This window comes from Sus scrofa, chromosome 13 (assembly GCF_000003025.6).
Source record: "Sus scrofa isolate TJ Tabasco breed Duroc chromosome 13, Sscrofa11.1, whole genome shotgun sequence".
Lineage (NCBI taxonomy): Eukaryota > Metazoa > Chordata > Mammalia > Artiodactyla > Suidae > Sus > Sus scrofa.
In genome coordinates this window covers 67,451,666-67,472,119 of record NC_010455.5, presented here as the reverse complement: position 1 = coordinate 67,472,119, position 20,454 = coordinate 67,451,666, and the positions used below count along the sequence as shown (strand labels likewise).

Genomic DNA, 20,454 nt, shown 5'->3' with positions numbered 1-20,454 from the left:
TAGAAATCTGAGGGATCATTTGGAAAGAGTTCTGAGCTTTGGGTACAATAGGAAATTAACGTAAGTTAGCATTTAATAAGCAAGTATAAGATGACACCACTACACCTGTCTTTTACACAGGACTCAGATTCCTCATCTGGGGCACTCCATGAGGTGGGTATTATTATCTTTATTTTACTCAAATTTGAATATGTTATTACGTCTTTGTGACATGTCCATAAATATACATAAATGCAGGTGTATGTATCTATACACTCACACACCTATACATATAAAGTATCTGGGAGCCCACATTTCTTAAATTATGAAAGGGGAATGAGAGCTGACGTCTACCTACAGCACAAGATCAAATGGAGAATATTAAACATGGAAGGAGAAAGGGCACTTTTGCTGACTGGTTTCCTACACAGAGAATAGGATCACATACAATTTTGTGTAACAAATAAATATGTAGGTGCATTAATACTTTATTCTTCCTATAAGAAGGGTAAGGAATAAAGATTTGCATGTTAAGCAAAAACAAAAAAATCAGGGAAAGAAAAATTCTCTGAAAAAACTGCCTGGAGGAAATTTCCTGAGGACAATCTTTGCCTTTGTTCCTTTATGAATAGCTGAGCTGCCCTCTGTTCACAGAAGTGTTCCCATTGGCAAAAAGGTAGGAGTTGTACTTTTCTCTACTTCTGTTGCCATTGTGAAGGGATGAAAGAAAAGTTAAACCTGATTTGGCTTTTGATAAATGATAATTATATGTATTCTCAAGACCGGCAAATTACCTGGGCTAAATGCCACTTCTGGAAGCTTCACTTCGAAGATGATGCTGTGGGCGATGTCTCTCACCCCCTGCAGCGTTCGATCCCGGAAGCACAGGACTTCAACAGACTGGAAACTGCTACTCCTGATGTCAGGCCCAGATTTTTATTTTTTATTTTTTTCAAGGAAGGAAAAGAAAGAGCTCGCATGAGAGCTTCGGCAAACCCAGTTGGAGAGGATTCAATTCATTGTTATTATGCCCCCCTGACACCCCTGGGGGACAGTCTTAACCTCTGGGAGGTTTTGAACACAGGCTTCCTTTGTCCAAGTGCTTGGAGGCTGAGTGTGGAACGGGCTAGGAGTTTTTTTTAGGTGAGTTTTATCTAACAATTTCACAGTGCACACAAATAATTCTGACAGATAGATCTTAAATGCAGGGGTCGGGGAAACTCTTAAAACATTAAGAAGCTCTAAGACAAGCATGGGTTCTTCCTATCTGAACCTGCAATCTATGGAACAGCAGCTCCAGCAGTAGTGAGGAAGCACTACAGACCCTACCAGGATGAGTGAGTGTAACACTCTCCCTCTGGGGGACAAGCTATTGTATTATTTAGCTATCTTCAGTGAACACTGTTATTTAAGTAAAGCAGACACAAAGGTGACATAAATCCTAAAGGAGCCTGTCCCATGTCTTCTCCCAGTCATTAACCAGCCTCTTCAAAAGTAACTACTACTCTTATTTGGGTTTTACCTGTTTTGACCTTTACATCATAGAAACAGGTAGCACGTATTCTCTTAGGTCGGTCCAGCCTCTTTCACTCATCATTACTTTTTTAAAATTCATCCATGTTGATATGTGTATCAGTAGCTGATTCAGATTCACTATAATGCTGCATTCCACTGTGATGAATACACCCCAATTTATTATCCTTCCATTGTTGAAGGACATCGGGTTATTCCCAATGTTGGGTTATTAAGAAGGATGCTACTATAAACATTCCTGCATATGTGTTTTGCTTGCATTTGAGTATGTGCGTCTGTGCTTCATATACCAGAGAGGGAAACTGCTGAGCCACAAATATTTTTGACTTTGGTAGATTCTGCCAAACAGTTTTCTAGCAGTGTGTGAGGGTTCCAAATTCAGCCACATTTGTGACAACACTTGGTATTGTCATCTTTTTAAACTCATTCTGGTATCTCATTATCTGGTGAGAAAGTAGCATGATCTCATTAGGTATCGCATTATCTTTATTAATGAGTAGTATTTCATCATATTTTACTTCCTGGATGACTAATGATGTTGAGCATCTTTTCAAATATACAGGAAAATCCTATCGGAAAGCGACTCAGACAGCTGAAGGGAGGTGCCGAAAATTTCTGGATCGGGACCTCTAGCTGTTGGCCCTGCCCTTCTCTAAAATATCTCAGTGCAGTATGGTCAGAGCCTGAAGCTCCATAACAGACCTGCTTAGAGGCTCACCACTGCCAGAAATCAGATCATGACTGATTAATTATCTGGTTTCCACACTATCAAAGAAAAAAATCCATTTGGGAAAGCAGAAATATAGATATAACCATACACAATGTCAAAAAATGTATAGACAAAAAGACAGACAGACACAGACACACACACACATAAATACCATCTGTGGGCTGCTAGGACCAAAAAATTCCTCAAAGGCCATCCAGGGTACTGGGCTAAGTTACAGGGATCATAGACACCAATAGTTACCTGTGAACAGAAAAGACTTTCTGAGTGAGACAAGCATCATGTCAGATTCACAATAAAACACGGCTAACCCTTCCTTTCCTGTTGATGCTATTTTGCAAAAGCACCAACCATTAGACATTTGGTGAAGGGCTAGAGGGAGGATAAGAAAGAAAAGGACTTCACATCAGACATTAGAACTTCTTGACGGCAGGGACCGTCAAATCCTTCTCTGCACCCCTTCCACGTTTATGTTGGGTGTGGCAGAGAGGAGGAACTAGATACATTTAGAAGAAAGAAAGACTGAATGCGGAGTAGGGAAGTAAACAGTCAGGGTTACACGGAGAAAATCCTCTCCTAAAGAGACATCATCTGTGAAAACTGCTATTTCAGGTAATGAGAAAATCAAAGGGTCATTAGTATTGGACGTCTATTGTCAGATCAAATTAAAAAGCCAGATGCCTTAATACCTTTCCTCCCACTCTTCCCTCCACCCATGGTCTCCAACTGGAAAACTCTACTGAACTTCAAATACCGTTTCTTCAACCCAGAGCACCCTTGGTGGAAGCAGTCACCCTGTCCCTCTGCTTTTGTATACATAACATACACTACACTTCACATCTCTCACCTTCTCTGCCTCCTTCCTCTCAACACACAAGGAGACCTTCACTTCTAAATGCCATTCTCCAGGCAAAGGAAGCAGGGCTCCTTGGACATGTGGCTAATTCTAGGGTTGAAGCAGGGAAAACATAAGAAGAGCCTGGAGCACCTTGTGCACCAGAAAGGAAGGAAGGATGGGCGCGTGTCAAGGGGGCACAGGAGACACCTGAAAGAGCTCTGCTGGCCAAGGCTGGAACTACGTGAGCGACACAATAAACAACGCGGTATTGGGTTACAACCTAAAGGATGAAATAAATATGTATGAGTCCATACTGATACAAATAAATGAGAGTTAAGTAAACCTAAGAAAGTGAAGGGACAAGTCTCACTTACAGAAGATTTCCAAACAACACATGTAGATACCCCCACAGAAGTAGAGCTTACTCCTTCTCCACCCTGAGTGGTTTTCTTTCCTCAAACCAAAAGGGGGCTCGACTTCATGAGTCATTCCCAAAGCAAAAATAGCAAATTTAAGATGGAGAAACATGGCAAATACTACTCTAAAAAGTGATCAAGTTTTGCAAGTATATTTGGAATTTTCCTTAATAAAAAGATAATTTAGGAGTTTCCATAGTGGCTCAGTGGTAATGAACCCGAACAGTATCCATGAGGACGTGGGTTCAATCCCTGGCCTCGTTCAGTGGGTTAAGGATCCAGCGTTGCCATGAGTTGCAGTGTAGCTCACGGATACAGCTCAGAGCCTGCATTGCCGTGGCTGTGGCACAGGCCGGCAGCTGTAGCTCCGATTCGACCCCTAGCCTGGGAACCTCCATATGCCGTGGGTGCAGTCCTAAAGAGCAAAGTGATCAAGTTTACCACCACCAGGGATGCCGCGTAGGGATGAGGCACCTCGGATATGAAGTGACAACAAGGGCACTTCACCTGAGTGGTTTTCTTTGCCCAAACCCACAGTCCTGTCTAATCATGAGAAAACATCACCCATATTAAGAGACATTCAGCCAAAATAACTGAACCAGTACTCTTCCAAACTGTCAAGGTCAAGGTCATTAGAAACAAAGGAAGTCTGAGGAACTGGTACAGACCAGAGGGGACAAAGAAGACATGACAAGAGAATGTGAGGTAGCCTCCTGGATGGGCTCCTGGCACGAAGGGGGATGTTAACAGAAAAACTGGGGAAGTCTGAATAGAGTCTAGAGTTTAGTTAATAGTTATGTATTCACATTGGTTTCTCGCTTTTGACAAATGCACAGTGGGAATGTAAAGTGATGATATCAGGACGTGATGACTGAAACGGTGAGGGTAGATGGGAACACTCTGTACAGTATTTTAACTTTTCTGAAAATCTAAAACGATTCCAAAATAAAGTTCATTAAAAAACAGAAGACAGTAAGCATCTAGAGAGCAGGGAGTATCTTTCATCTCGCCAGGATCTGGTCACAGGTGCACAGCATATACTGAGTGAACACAGCTTGGATGATAAGTGGGTGGGTGGAAGGAAGGGAGGGAAGCAGGGAGGGGACAGGAGGAAGGGAGGCTGAGTGGGGGTGGGGGTGGAGAAAAAGGAGGGAAGATGGCATGCAGAAAACCACTAAGTTAACCCACAGGTTCCTTTACAGGTATAGATGTGGGTGAAATAAAAACATGGCAGGACTTTGGTTAATCTAGGCCAGTGAGTTCTATAAGGATGGGATCAGCCCCCAAAATTCCATTTATTCACTGCAGTGCTCAATACAGTGTTAGATACAAAGCAAGAGCCTTTCCCCAGGGAAAGGGAGGGAGGGAAAGAGGAAGCGTGCACATAAAGCCCAGAGAAAGCCACTATTAATATTCTTTTTCAGCATATGGAAGTTCCCTGGCCAGGAATCGAATCCAAGCCACAGGTGTGGCAACGCAGGATCTGTAACCCACTGTGCCAGGCAGGGGATGGAAAAAGCACCTCCACAGAATAAGCCAGATAATTAACCTATTGTGCCACAGTGGGAACTCCATAGAAATATTGTTTTCTATCTCTTATTCTGTTGTGAACTCTCTTCCATACCAAAATGTCATTCTACAACCATTGTCAGGAGTGGCACAATGGCATTCCATCATATTGATGCACCACAACTTTTTTTTTCCTAGTGAAGGACAAATAAGTCGTCTTCATCTGTGCTCAATAAATCTCTAAAAATGGATTTTACTATTGTCTTATCAGATAATTACTGCATTATTTCCAAAATATTCTTTAAAAATGTTTGCAACCTCCTCTGCTATGTGAAATCTTCTTATTCCTCAGCTTTTGGTCTAGATGCACTTTCATGTCTTAAATGCGAAGAGCCAGATTGATACTTAATTCACCAAAGACTCACAGGCATGACCATGCTTTCAGGAAATACAGGGTAACTCTGAAATTTCCTTTTCCACAGGAAGATAAAATATCAGCATCTATGGAGCTTTTAAAAACAGAACTCCCAGATTATTCTGAGTCCTGCCCTTCCCCAGTGAGTGGCCCAGGGCAAACTCATCAACTTCTCCAGGCTTCAGTTTTTCTAATCTGAATCATGGGGAAAACGTAGAGCTGTAATGAGGATTAATAAGATGGTGCTGAACAGGAAGAGCCCTGCACATGCATAGCACTTCTGACATGATGATCAGTGGCTCCGAATCTCCAGTGGCCAGCCCCGCCATCTGTATGTGTAAAAAGCACCCAACTGGTTCTGATGCAGTTGGTCCAGTTTGCAGACTTCAATTTGGGAAGCATCAGAGAAAGAGGTCTTCTTGACAAAAGGAAAAATTGCCCGCAGGGCTCTTTTTCATGCCCTTGAAAACTCTGGATTGGCTCTGCAGGGTCCCTGTGCCAGTTGCACCAGCATCCCAGGGGAGCCTGTCAGAAATGCAGACAGACTCTCTGGGGCCCAGTCCCCAGCCCTGCCGAATCGCAATTGGCATTTTAATAAGGACCCAGGTGACTTGCACGCTCAGTGCAGTTTGAGGGGTGCTGCTCAGCTCCTTAACCCTCTCAAGTCCTGGTTCTCAAATTTGAAGGCACATGGGGATCACCGGGAAGCTTTCAAAAACCCTGCTGCAGGGGTCCCTCCAGAGGGTCTCATTTCATCAGTCGGAGCTGTGGCTTGAATATTAGTTGCTTAAAAGCTGCCAGGTTAATCTTACGTGCAGCCAGGTTGCAAATCTCAACCTGAGAGCCTGTGGCAGTATCTCAAAGCATGGTCCACCTTAGACCACCTGCATCAGAATTACCTGGAAAGCTCTTTGAACTTGGATCACCCCAGACTCCATCCCAGACATTCCTAAGTACCAATATTTGCACCAAGACCTGCCCATGTGGTTCCTATGTATACTATCATTTCAGCACTGGCCACCTAGAGTTTACGAAGGAGAAAACCACTCCTTGCCTAAAATGTGGTTCATCACACCCTATATTCTTCCTTACAGTAACTGTGATTATTTGTTGAGCATCTTTATTTTCTTGATTCAAAGGCATTATAGATTATAAAACACACTTTCAAACTGTACAGAAAAAAAGAAAAATCATCGCATTAAACAACACAATAATCGTAAACATTTCCTGACTTCAGAAGACTAAAAAGTGAGGAAAAAAGCACTTAGAATGCAGAAAATAAGGATGCATGCCCTGTTTCTCTTGCTGCTCTATAACCAGTGTGAGGGCAGTAGTGTTTACCGTATTCAACTTTCCATCCCAAATGCCTGGCACAGTACCTCAAGCTCAGCAAATATTTGCTGAATAAATGACAGAACTGGTTAACTTCTAAGACCCCAGTAGACAGAAAGCCCCCCACCCCACCCGCACCTTGGGCAGGGATCCTAGGACGCAGCTGGAGGAGGAAAGGTTGGTGTCTGACAGGAGACTTGAAGCTGACATTTATACCTGTGATGCAACATCCTGGCAAGTTCCTCCCCACCCTCACCCCCCTTTTCTTTCTCAACATCACAGATTCTCGGTTCTGTGACATTTTACCCCTGGGATTCTCCTGCGTGAGAATGTGAGAGTATGGTCTAAGAGAGGGGTATCCTATGAGAAACAAGAGAACTCTGAGAATGGGGCCTCCAGCCTCGGGCTCCCTCTGAATGAAGAGGCTGTGTCCCCCGGGGGCTCTTCTGGTGCACCTGGCCACCGCCACTGCATGGAGTGCCTTTTTATTTTGTTCCTCTCTATCAACTGTGATGGACAGCATCTTCCAGACAAACTACATTTATTAAGCAGGCATCACTTCAAACTTCACCAAAGGCATTACAGCTCAGTTATCCAGCAAGAAAGGGGAGGAAAGGGAGAAGCTGGCAGTCTACTACTGTAACATCTGAAACAGCTTAGAGAAGAGAATGGCCTGACCAGCAAAAAAAAAAAAAAAAGAGCACAGCTGGAGAGCCAGCAGGCATGTGTTCTAATCCTGCAGCTAATGGATTTTAAGACCCTGGGGAAGTTCTTCCCTCACCTATAAAAAGAAGGGGTAAAATCATTTCATCTCAAAGGATTCCTTCTAGTTCCATAATTATAGAGCTGCATAGACCATTAAAGAGAGAAAAATCAAACAAACAAACAACAAAACAACACAGACTACATTAAGTCGCAGTCTTACCAGGTGGCTAAAGGCTCTTCAATTTTTTTTTAGGAAGAATCCAGACACTACCGATCCAGAAAATGCCATTCATATAGAAAAGCTGTTTCAATTTTCAAATATGACTCCATAAACCTAGGCTCTTGTGAAATGTTCTGAGTTACTCTCATTTGATCCTCAGCAATTTACTTCATCTCTTTATGCCTTAATTTTCTCATCTATAGGGTAACTCTCACCAGTGCTAGCACAGGCAAGCATTCAACAAATGATAACATAACAACAATATAAATAAACTCCATAGTAATAAATTCATTGACCTCTTGATCAGCTCAGATAACTGTTAATCCTCTACCTTCAGTTTTAAGGTCATTCTTTCTTAACTGGCAGAGAAAAAAGGAGTTTATCAAATATTTTCTGGGTCTAGGTTTTATCATGTGCAACTGTAGAGCTGGGACTAAATGATAGTTAAATTACATAAATTTGAATGTTATATTAGATACTGCAAGTGGCTACCTAATTTCAAAGAATGAGCACATTTCTGGCACTAAACACAAAAGCAATGAGGCAGGAAGGGAATAAGAAAAAAAAATCTTTTTTGAGAAGACCAGGAATAACTTTCTAAGAGCAACTTGACCTAAAACGAGCTACAGAGCAAGAATGAACCGCTAAAGAGAAATCTGTCACTTGTAAAGGGAGGTCAGCTTGAAAATGCTTTCAAGTAACTCTCCTACCCACATGACATGCATGAGTATAAAAAGCAAGCATCTGGACAGAAAAATGACAGAATCCATTTGACACTAAGTTGAACATCATTTAATACTCCTTTAATGATTCAAAAGTGACTCCCGGAGTTCCTGTCATAGTTCAGTGGAAATGAATCTGACTAGCATCCATAAGGACGCAGGTTCAATTCCTGGCCTTGCTCGGTGGGTTAAGGATCCGGCATTGCTGTGAGCCATAGTGTAGGTCGCAGATACAGATTGGATCTGGCGTTGCTGTGATAGGCCAGGAGCTACAGCTTATCTGCATAGACAGATAAGTCTGACCCCTAGCCTGGGAACCTCCATACGCCATGAGGATGGCCCTACAAAGACAAAAAAAAAAAAAAAAAAAAAAGTGACTCCCAAAATCTGTGAGTACTTTAGGAACAAAATCAGGAACCTCAGTCATTTCAGGAACTGGTCCGCACAAGGCTGCGTAAGCCAGTTTAACTATGTGGATAAACAGATTTTTTTTAATGGCAGTGAGAAATAACCACTGGCAGAATTCCCTGGTGGCCTAGTGGGTTAAGGACCCAGCCTTGTCACTGCTATAGCTCAGATCACTGCCATGGTGCAGGCTTGATCTCTAGCCCAGGAACTTTCACACACCACAGGCGTGGCCAAAAACAAGAAACAAAAAACAGAAAACAAAAAAAAAGAAAGGAAAAAAGAAAGAAAAGAAATAACTATTAGCTAGAAGTTTTGGGGTTTAGAACTGGCTTTGCTACCAATTCATTCTGTGAACTTGGGCAAATCACTTCCTTTTATAATGCAAGACAGCAGAAAGAAACAAAACAATTGCAAAAAACAAAAACAAAAACAAAAAACCTTTGAAGGTTTATGAAATAAACACCCCTTTCTCCTTGGCTGAGAGCATACAATTCATTAAAGTAGTTCAGTCATGATCTGGCTACAATCCACCCAGCAATTTGCTGGAAAAGTACAATGTGAGAAAGACAAGCGGGCAAAATTGTCAACATGAGTGCCTTCAGCTTGAGAAATTTCCACACCAGTGCCATAAAACACACTTATCTGACAAAGGGCTATCAAATACCCAAACACTCGATACAACAGGAAATGCACAAAGAGATCACATGTCTTAAAAGTACAGGGAAAAAGTCCGAATATCTAACCCACAGCGATGTCACAGATGGCTGCCAAGATGCATAGACAGATAAGTCAAGAAAGTGCCCTGCTAACAGCACACTGATTATGGCTCCTTGGCTACCACTCTTGTCCAAAGATTTTAAAGCCCTAGAATTAAAGACTAATATTGCCGAAATTACAGAACATTTCCCAAACATTCATTCTTCAGTAACTGCTCTGAAGAAAGAAGTCGACTCACTCAGGCAGGCTTTCCCACAGACAGGCAATGGGGTGGTGACATGGGCTGTTTTGGTGTAACCACCAGGACCATGTGTTGTAACAGGGCAGCACCACAGTGACTGAGAGTGGAATCATTTCCCTGAGGGAAAACGGAACTTAAACGAGCCCCATTTTCAACCAACCAAATGTGTAAAAACATATGTAACATTCAATGCTGCTAAGCAGAGAGAAGCTGGAGAAGCAGAAAATGGCAGTCTGTGGGCAATAGTTGCTACCAGTAGTGGTGTGCCGGGCTGGCTCCCTGGGCTTGGGAAAGCCAACCGGGACAGCCTCCTCCCGGCTCCGCAGCCTGTGATTTGACAGTGGTGGCCCAACTCGGGCCATGGGGGGAGAGTGATACCGCAGACAGCAGCAGCCGCAAAAATCAGGGGACCCCCACCCCCGAGAGCCCACTGTGAAACATTTACCTGAACATGACCAATTCTAAATGTTCCAACTCTTAACCCAGTAAGTTCCATACTAGAAATCCTAAGGAAATAAGAAGCCGGAGGTCATGTATAAAGAAGTTCCAAGTAGTGAAGAATTATGAGAAACCAAAATGTCAAAAACTGGATAAATACATTATCATACATATCTATTAAAAAGGATGTTGATGCAGAGTTATGTAGACTTTAATATTATCATGCTAAAGTGCTAAAATAAAACAGAATGCAGTGCAACCATAGTCTTTCAAAAATGCACAGAGGATTAGAAGGAAATACACAAAATATTTACTTAAAAAATCAAAAAACTTAATAATTAAAGAGCTTTGTGAGATTTTAAAAACAGAAGGGGAGTTCCCGTCATGGCTGAGCAGTTAATGAACCTGACTAGTATCCATGAGGCTGCAGGTTTGATCCCCGGCCTCACTTAGTGGGTTAAGGATCCTGCGTTGCCATGAGCTGTGGGGCAGGTAGCAGACACAGCTTGGATCCTGTGTTGCTGGTGTAGGCCAGCAACTACAGCTCCAACTGGGCCCCTAGCCTGGGAACCTCTATATGCCGCAGGTGCGGCCCTGAAAAGATGGGGAAAAAAAAGGGGAAAACAGAAGGATGAAGTTGGACATAAAAATAATGAACAGAACCACACCTAGTGTAGCTCATTCATCTGCCACTATTCTCAAAATGGGCACACAGCACTGTCCAAACTACAAATGATGGGTTAATTGTGAACCCAAAATCACTCAATAGGTCACAATTAGTGTCTTTCACAAAGAATACAAGAGAAAATACTGCATAACACCTAGTAAAGTATATTTTGTTCAAGTTTTGCTTCAGTTTTCCATGTGTGTATATCTAAAGACACATACATATGATTACTGAATCATAATATAACAGGTATTTTTAACTATAAGTGGCAGTCAAAGAGTTGGGTATTACGCAATCAACTTTATCACCCATAAGCCATCCAAGAAATGAGAGGAAACCAAGCAAAGTGGCATTTGCTATTGAGCTTTAAAGAAACCCTCGTTTGGAGTTCCCGTCGTGGCGCAGTGGGAACCATGAGGTGGCCGGTTCAATCCCTGACCTCGCTCAGTGGGTTAAGGATCCGGCGTTCCCGTGAGCTGTGGTGTAGGTCACAGACACGACTCGGATCTCGGGTTGCTGTGGCTCTGGCACAGGCTGGTGGCTACAGCTCCAATTGGACCCCTAGCCTGGGAACCTCCATATGCTGGGGGAGCGGCTCAAGAATAGGCAAAAAGACAAAAAAAAAAAAGGAAAGCCTCATTAGTAAACTGCTCAAATCTCTCTGGATGCTCTGAGGGCCTCTGAAGCAACTACCCTGCACATTTCCAGAGGGGATTTTCCTGCAGGCAGACCACTACTAATTTCTTCAGTTTTTTAAAAAACCAAAAAAGTGTGCCTTTTCTTGGTAAAGGCAAAGATGGCTGAATGACTCAGGGCCACATAACTCCATTTTTATAGAGTAGCAGAGGACAAAAGTCTGTCTAGAGAAAATAATTTTCCTTTGAAAATGAAAACTAACAAATTTATTCTAGTAAAATACAATAAGAACAATAATAACATGTAAATCTTAATGAAGTCTGTTGACACTCATCGTCTCTTAATGCTCACAACTGTCTAAAGGGGTGAGGCCTTAGCCTTCCTCCTCCATCACACCAGGCTGTGAACTACTGAGAAAAACATGGACACTTTTTTCTTCACTATGGAAGCATTCTGACTCTAGGAGGTAAGAAAATTTCCACATGAAGGGGCTGCCATTCCCCAGCCTCATTTCCACTGTCACCTCTAAAACCAGAACAATGCTACCCCTTCTTCAGGGAGCTGGAAGGATTACTGAGACCACGAGTGGTGGACCCAGGGTCTGAGCTCAGCACACAGTAGCTGCAGCCACTGGCTAAGTGGACGGGTGCCCTCCTCAGGGCAGGTACCCACTCCTTTGGAGCCAGCTGAGGCTCGGGACCTGGGCAAGCTGTACCTCCCAATGAAAAGGTCCCCCTCTGGCTTGGAACAGAGGTGGGCCACCCCACTCTGGATATCAGCAATCCTACAGCCTCCCCTCCAAACCAGGGCAGGCTAACTCCTGTCCTTCCCCTCATTCTCCTTTAAGCTAGGGGCCCAAACAGGACCCATGAGTGGGTTTCAGTGTTCTGTGGATTCCCTGGTGTTAGACTCTAGAACCCTGAGTAGATAGATGTGAATTCTTGGTGGGCAAGGATCCACTGCTTCCACCAAATTCTCAGAGGTTATATGTTTGGACCATCACTCCTGCCCCAAATTAACAATGACTGCTCTAGGAATTCCCGTTGTGGCTCAGCAGGTTACCGATCCGACAAGTATCCCTGAGGATGCGGGTTCAATCCCTGGCCTCACTTTGTGGGTTAAGGATCTGGCGCTGACGTGAGCTGTGCCATAGGCTACAGACGAGGCTCAGATCTGGTGGTGTTGTGACTGTGGCGTAGGCCGGCAGCCGTAGCTCTGATTCGACCCCTAGCCTTGGAATTTCCAAATACTGCAGGGGCAGCCCTAAAGAAAAAAAAAAAAAAAGACTGATCTAAATTACCCATTGCAGACCTCATGTCCCCATCTCCCATATCCTGTCTCCTGTCAGACTGCTAAGCACCTCCACGGCTCATGCTAGACAGTGCATCGATAACTTGGGAAAGCCTTTATAAGCAACATGGCCTTAATCAGGCAGTGGAACAGCATATTAAAGGGAATACCTACAATGAGCCATACTAGAAGTGACCCACAACTGACTGAAGGCCTACTAGGTGGGGGGGCACTGAGCCGGTTGCTTCATATGTGCAAGTTCCAACCCTTACAGCTCATGCACACATGCCCTCATTCCTCATGTTTTACACACCAGACACAATACCACGGGATACAGACATAATGGTGGGAAATCAGAGGTACGGTGCCTGCCCTCATGGAGCTTACATTTACATGGGGGAAGAAGAGCTGAATTAAAGATCACCCAAGAAAATGTACAATTACAACTGTGCTGAATATTACAAAGAGGAGCCACCACAGTGCTACGAGAATCTGTTATGAACAGAATAAACTGTTTTACAGAGGTCAGGGAGGGTTGTCCCCAAGGAATGGTGATTAAGTTTAAATCTGAAGAAAGAGTGAACACCTCACCGGGCAAAGGGGAGGTATAGAGATAGAGCGGGAAGAAGCAGAAGAGAAGGGAGACAGGAGTTCCAGGCAAAAGGAATGTACAAGGAGTTCCCTGGTGGCCTAGGGGTTAAGGATCCAGCTTTGTCACAGCTGTGGCTTAGGTAGCTGCTGAGGCCACAGTTCAATCCCTGGCCCTGGAATCTCTGCATGTGCGGGCACAGCAAAAAAAAAAAAAAAAAAAAAAAAAAAAAAACAAAAGGCTTGTGCAAAAGGCCCACAGCAGGAGGGCAGCCAGTGTTTTTGCAGGGAACACAGAAGGACTCAGTGCTAGACCCACACCAGGGGTCGGCCACATGAAGAATGTGGTCATTATTCTGAAGACACAAGAGCAAAAACAGTCTTGAAGAGAGACATGGTCAGATTTGCCCTACAGAGGATCTGGATGATGTAGGGACAGATGGGAGGGAGGTCTGAGGAGAAACAGGGTCACTGCCATAAAGAAGCTCAAAGACCAAGTTGCTCAGACTGGTGTGGCAGCAGAGAAACACAAAGGCGGCAGACTGAGAGAAGTTTAGGACATGACATATAGAGGACATAGGGCAGAAAAGTGCAGAGGCTGCCCATATTTATGGCTCTGGTGACTGGATGGATGACAGTGTCATGGCAAGATGGTAATGCCAGGAAAAGGACCAGACTTGGGGTGAAGATCACGAGTTCGGCCTGGACATACTGGATTGGAGGTGCTGGAGAAGGCAAGAGGCGGATGGAGAAGGCTGGAGAAGGGGGCACTGGAGCTATGGGCACCAGGCTCCCCCAGGAGAGAAAAGAGACTGAAAAGAGAGCAACCTGGAGGGACCCCTTATTTCTCCATCTTACATGTGAGGACACTAGGACTCACAGAGAAAAGTGGCTTCTCAGTGGGTCAAAGTCCTGGTAAGAGGTAGAAAATAGAGTGAAATATGAAAGGAGGACACAACTGTAGGGCTTCACTGGGGAAAGAATGCCTATTTCTGGGAGAAGATGATACAAAGTTTCAAGAAAACTTCACAACTCAAGGAATACTAAAGAGAAACTGGAATTCTGTGAAAGCAAGTGAACTGGATGAATGCCACCAAGGCAGGCATGAACTCAAGGGAAGTGATACAGAGGTTTCACAGAAATCATTTCTTCAGGGCTCCTACCCACCCCCCACATCCCAACCTTCAAGATTATGCCAGAACCTTCCGCAATCATGCCAGTCCGCAAGTAACTCTTCTCTCAGCACTCACACACTAAGCATCTGGCATTACACTGACGCAAGGATGCCATGTGGAGTGTGACATGGTCTCCGCTAAAGGAGCTCCGGGCTGATAGGGGATACAGGTGAGGGACATGAGCAGCAAGCCAACAGTCACCTGAGAGCACCCTTGCCCGGTCAGTCAGCTAGGGGAGGGGCCACTATCAGAACCCAGAGGAGGGATAGAACAGCAGCTTTCCCAGGGGTGAGGAACCAGACAGGGGTGGGAGAGGCATGAGCCAGGTGAAGGGAGCAGAACAAAGGCATGGCTGAGGGTAGAAAGATGGGGGGAGGGGGAAGTGGGGCATTGGGAGGGCACAGTTGCAGCCACAGCACAGGCTGCATCTTGGGGAACGTCAGAAGATGAGGCTAGAAGGACAGGCAGGCACCAGGTTTCAAGAGGCCTTGAATGTGAGCTAAGTATTTTTAACTTCATCTTGAAGTCAACAGGAACCAGAGAAGCGTTTTAAGTAGAAGACCGACTCAATCCAACATATATGTTAGAAAATGCATTTGGGCAGCAGTGTGGGGCAGGGATGGGACATTCAGGACCGCAGATGGGGAGGTCTGCCAGGAGGCCAGGAGACTCTTAAGAGGCCAGCAATCTGTACAGCCTCTGGTGAGCCTTTCTAGAACAAGACAGGGCACAGATGCATGGACCAAACAGCCCAAGTGTCATCCAAATCATTTCACTGGCACTTCTCTTCCATGACTTGAATTTCCAGTTAGCTTCCACGGTCATCTCATCTCCCCTAGAAGACCTCAGATTCTGTGGGAACAGCTATAATCATATTTCATTAACTTGCGGCTCACAGGCGGTGCTCAACATACGCCCTGAGCAACGCTGGGCTTTCTTGAGATACAACTTTAACCAAGTGAAAGCTGCTATGCATGCCTTGGCAAGTGATTGGCCTTCCGGTAAGGGTGAAGGCAAAGTCACCCAGGCTACTTCAAAAAGAGTTGTTCGGTGGTTGAAAAGTGGCTGCTGCTGAGGAAGAAAGGAAGTGGACACACACTGAGCACCTGCTGTGTGGGGCATTTTATCCGCATCACACAGCCTCAGAGGAGGCAGCATTACCACCATGGAGCAGGTAGACCTGGATGAAGAAAGGCTGTGCAAATTCCCCAAGGTCACAGAGCTGCAAGGTGGCGATGGTGGGTGTCAAAGCCAGACCTGTTTGATTCCAAGTGTCAAGCAAGAACCGCCATCCCCAAGTGACATGAGAACCAAATGGAGGAAAGCACACAGGCTTTGGAATCGGACAATTTGGTTGTGTGACCTGGAGTCTCATTTTTGTCAAATAGAAAATGCAGATACTGTGTGACCCCTGCTTCATAAAGTTATTATGCCATCAGGTACGTGAAAGCTCCTTTTAAACTGTCGAGTGCTCTGCAAATGCTTATTTTGGTGCTGCTGCCCCCTGGGGAGGCCCAAGTATTCACCACAGACAACCTGAAGTCCAGCTGCTCTGACACCCAGACTGCTTCACCCCACCTGCTGTCACAATAGCACCTCACCCTCGACTGGGCTTCAAATCATCAATGGCTGATCTCACTGCTGCTAATTTAGCTACAGTCCTGCAAACCTGCCTGGGGCAGGGTCGGGGGTGGTGTGGGGAGGATTTTAATAAAAATTTAATCCTCCGTCATCAATTTTAAAAGGGCTCATTTTGAAAAAGAAAATGCTAATGTAGTTGAGAAAAAAATTCTACTTAAAAAAAGGTACCTGGACTTCAAGCTAAGGAAGAGCCAGGGCATCAGTGACAGACCGGTCTCCTCTCAGCTCTACTCTACATGGCTAGTGAAATTCTCCCACTGGATTTCATTACTGCATAATACTCATTATCAGTGTTTTATTTTTATCTCATATGATATGGAAGTTCTTGGGCTAGGGATTGAATCTGAGCTGCAGCTGCCAGCCTATGCCAGAGCCACAGCATTACCAGATCTGAGCTGCACCTGTGACCTACACTGCAGCTTACGGCAACAACAGATCCTTAACCCACTGAGTGAAGCAGGGATCAAACCCGCATCCTCAGGGATACTAGTCTTGGGTTCTTAACCTGCTGAGCCACAATGGGATTTTTAAGTTGCAATGTCTAATATGGTTAAGATTGCTTACTATCTAGCTCACCACATCTAAAAGACACTTACAGTACTCCTTCATTCATCCAAAATAATTTTATTGAGGGCTTGAGACAAGGGCCTGACACTACATTGACACAGATACATCAGGGTTGGTCCCTGCCCTCTGGGAGCTTACAGTCTAATGGCACAAAAGGCAACGGGGATGGGGAGTGAGTGCAGTGAGTTCAGAGGGAACATGTCCCACCTGCTACAGCATGAGAAGGCTTCACTGTGGAACAGGGTGTCAACAAGGGGAGAGAGTGTCTTAGGGTTCCCACAGGCAGTACCTGTTTCAAGAAGGCAATACAACGTGAGGACAAAGAGAGATATAGAAGAAGTTCGAGGCCTATTTGATTAAGAGGGTTGTCCAGGGACAAAAAGAGATACTTAGCTGGAGCCATGGCTTATGAGGAAATGGTGGAGGATGAGGCAGGAAGGGGGTTTGGAGGCAGAGGCAAGACACTAGGAACTCTTGATCGGTGAATGACACAGGGAACCTAAGGAGCCTGGGGGAGCTCCTTGGTTCTTGGAGGAGTACAAGACGGAGGGAAGAGACTCTCACTGACCAGGAGTGAGATGACCAGGGTCTGCACTACAGAGCAGCTGCAGGAGTAAATTAAAACACAGATACAAAATGTATCAGGAAGGAAAAACTAAAGTAACTTCACCACTAACAGGAAGTCAGGAATCCAACATTACTCTGAGGTGCCACAGAGCTCAGGAAATCTGGGGGAGGAGCTGATTTGGGAACTGCTGCAGGCAGAGGAAGAGGATGAAGATGAGGAAATGTGCTGAAACCTTCTTTGGCAGGGATGGGGGTCAAAAATCTAAATGAGATGGAATGTTGCAGTGATCTATCATAACATGAACATCAGATTGTTTTCACTGGATAACAAAATGATACTCAGAGTTTCTCTGACCTTTGTCCTTTGACTTTGGAAGAAATCACTGTAGTGTTTAAGTAAGGAAACCAGCACCGTGTTCTCATCATACTTGATTAGGAAGTAAGGAAGTGCCGGGACTCCTTCTGTTTGACAAAGATTATCATACGCACGCTCAAGGTCTTGAATCTGAAAACAGGAAACACTGAGTTATTCTCCAGACAATTACGTATCTAGTTCTGAGCTAGAAGTTAACATAAAATAAAAGGTACTTCCAAGCCAGAGGACTGGAAGTGATCGATCACACCCCTGTTAGGCTTTTGTAGCAAATAAACCAAATAACAGCACCTCATTTACATGTAACACTTTCCACCTGCATGGTGGTGTGTCTCAGAGGCAGGGGACATTTTATGGTAGAGCATGATGGTTTGCTAAGATGTCACCACAAAAGTTTAGAGTGGTATTGAAACATTTCTCTCCTATGATAACCAAGCATGAATCTACCATGGATGAATTTTACCCTGAACCTTTCTATAATCTTTAGCAGCTTTACTGGGACATGCTTACTTTACTTACCATACAATTGACTCAATTACAGTGCACAATTCAATGCTGGTTTTAGCATGTTCACAGGAATTTGCAGCCATCACCACAATAGTTTAAGAAGATTTTTGGAGTTCCCGTCGTGCTGCAGTGGTTAACGAATCCGACTAGGAACCATGAGGTTGCGGGTTTGGTCCCTGCCCTTGCTCAGTGGGTTAACGATCCGGCGCTGCCGTGAGCTGTGGTGTAGGTTGCAGACGCGGATCGGGTCCCGAGTTGCTGTGGCTCTGGTGTAGGCCAGTGGCTACAGCTCCGATTCGACCCCTAGCCTGGGAACCTCCATATGCCGTGGGAGCGGCCCAAAGAAATAGCAAAAAGACAAAAAAAAAAAAAAAAAAAAAAAAGAGAACATTTTTGTTCCCGTTAAAAGAAACCTCAAACCCCCTGGGCAGTCAATCCGAGGCCTAATCTTCTTCTCCCACTTCTATTTCTTCTTGGAGAATTAATTCCACAAAATCACAACCTTTAACTTGTCTTAGTAAATGAGTTTATTATTATTTTTTAATCAATAAGGGCTGCTCCCTGGTTTCAGTATTCAGGGCTTTAGTGTTTGGTGTGCTTCCTGAATTCAAGTCATCTTGCCACTCAATCTTTGCCTCCCCAATGATCAGAATTTTTTGGTTGGGGGCCTGTTGAGGGCTCTACCAACTTGATTATTTTCCCTGCTCTTCGAGGAACCATCTCTAATAACCTAATTATTTTTCTTAAACTGAAAAGACTAGCTCTGCATGCAGCATTCTTCACAAAGAATTTCTATAACTTGGCACAAAGGGAGGAGGAGGTCTTCTATTTGATTTCAGAGATTTCTCCCCAAAGTGTGCTGCCTCAGGATCCCCTCAATGAGTGAAGGACACGCTTGGGCAAATTTGTGCAGTCTTTCAAAATGTTTCTGTAATTCCTCCGTACCAGCTTAGCATTTTAACAGATGTCACTGAGAAGTGGGAGAAGTGTTGCATACTACTCTTCAAAACGAGCTCATAAATATGGCCTAAGTCAATCTGCTCCTAGCATTGTCTTTGGAGGATTCCACAGTGACCACCTCTCCACCCAGACAAGTGCCAATTTATCTTCAGAATGAGCTAGACAAACTACTCACGCACATTAAACCCAGTTTTACCTGCATTTTGTTTTATTGGTTAATACCTGTTTTGGTGAAAATCTTTGATCCAAGCCCACTGGCCCCTGAACAAGGGGAATACTCTCTGGAAGGCAGAGAGCAGGGGAGCAAAACCAATAGTAGAAATGATACTTCTTTAGATCCTAGAAGAAATGATATAACATATCAGATTATGTCCCATTCCCTGGAAACCCCTTGTCTACTTCCTGTCTCAATGATTAAACTGAAATGCATCCATCAATGTAACTTCCCAAAAGCTACATAAGACAGAAAAACTAATGCACCAAAGACTCAATCAGCTTGTCAGAAATTCTTATCTCCAACAGAACTCCTGATAGAATACAGAACTGCCATCTTTATCCAAAACATTTCCATACCCCACATACTAATACATCATAATAAACATAGTATACTTTATTGTTTACTTGCTAACAGAAAGTATTCAATAAGTAATTGACATTCTCACCATTTTTTAATACACAAAATTGCCCTGAGAGGTTAGCTATTATCATCCCATAGTATAGAGAGAAAACAAGCTTAGAGAGGGGTGAAAAGTCTTGAACTAAAGAAAGATACTAAGTGGCAGAGAGGAAAAGGAGAATTCTCCCTAAGGCTTTTATCCACTGCACCATGCTTATATGATGTGCCATCTGTGGGGGCACGACCTCCAAACACAGTTGATTATTCTTCATAGAATGAACTAAGCATGTTATTAAAGTGATTAAAATATGCTATTCATAACCTACACATGCCTGAGATAATGCTGTTTCCAGATATGCCATATTGGTGAAATTCAAGTCAACAATCAAGCACCTGCTGTGTACAAGGCAAAACGTGAGACAATCTGACAATAAGATGATGAATCAAACCAAGTCTGGCCCTCAGGCAGCTCACTCTGCACAGACAGAGATAAAGGAAGGGCCTGATCAGAACCCAGGAGTGTCAATAACATAAGACATTACATCTCCAGGGGTGTATGCCTGCTCCACAACCAGGGGGAAGGATGCAGGACTGCTTGTGAAGGAGCTGTAAATGCTGTTCCCACTCAGGTCGAATATTCCTGCCCCGGAATTCCTGCAGCAGGTGT

At 44.2% G+C, this 20,454-nt stretch overlaps 1 protein-coding gene across 29 annotated transcripts in view; it reads right to left on the bottom strand.

The window, feature by feature from the left end:
- ATG7 (autophagy related 7) overlaps window positions 1-20,454 on the bottom strand; it is a 397,386-nt gene that overhangs the window by 227,022 nt on the left and 149,910 nt on the right. For 13 of the 29 annotated variants that reach the window (XR_001300297.2, XM_021068378.1, XM_021068379.1 and 10 more), the window contains 4 exons: window positions 19,394-19,510; window positions 17,687-17,836; window positions 2,394-2,482; window positions 774-907 (listed from right to left, as the gene is read on the bottom strand). Coding sequence is in view for 26 of the 29 variants with exons in the window: in XM_021068378.1 (XP_020924037.1) it covers window positions 774-907; window positions 2,394-2,482; window positions 17,687-17,836; window positions 19,394-19,510 (490 nt within the window). In the remaining 3 variants the exon portion in view is untranslated. 29 annotated transcript variants of the gene reach the window in all.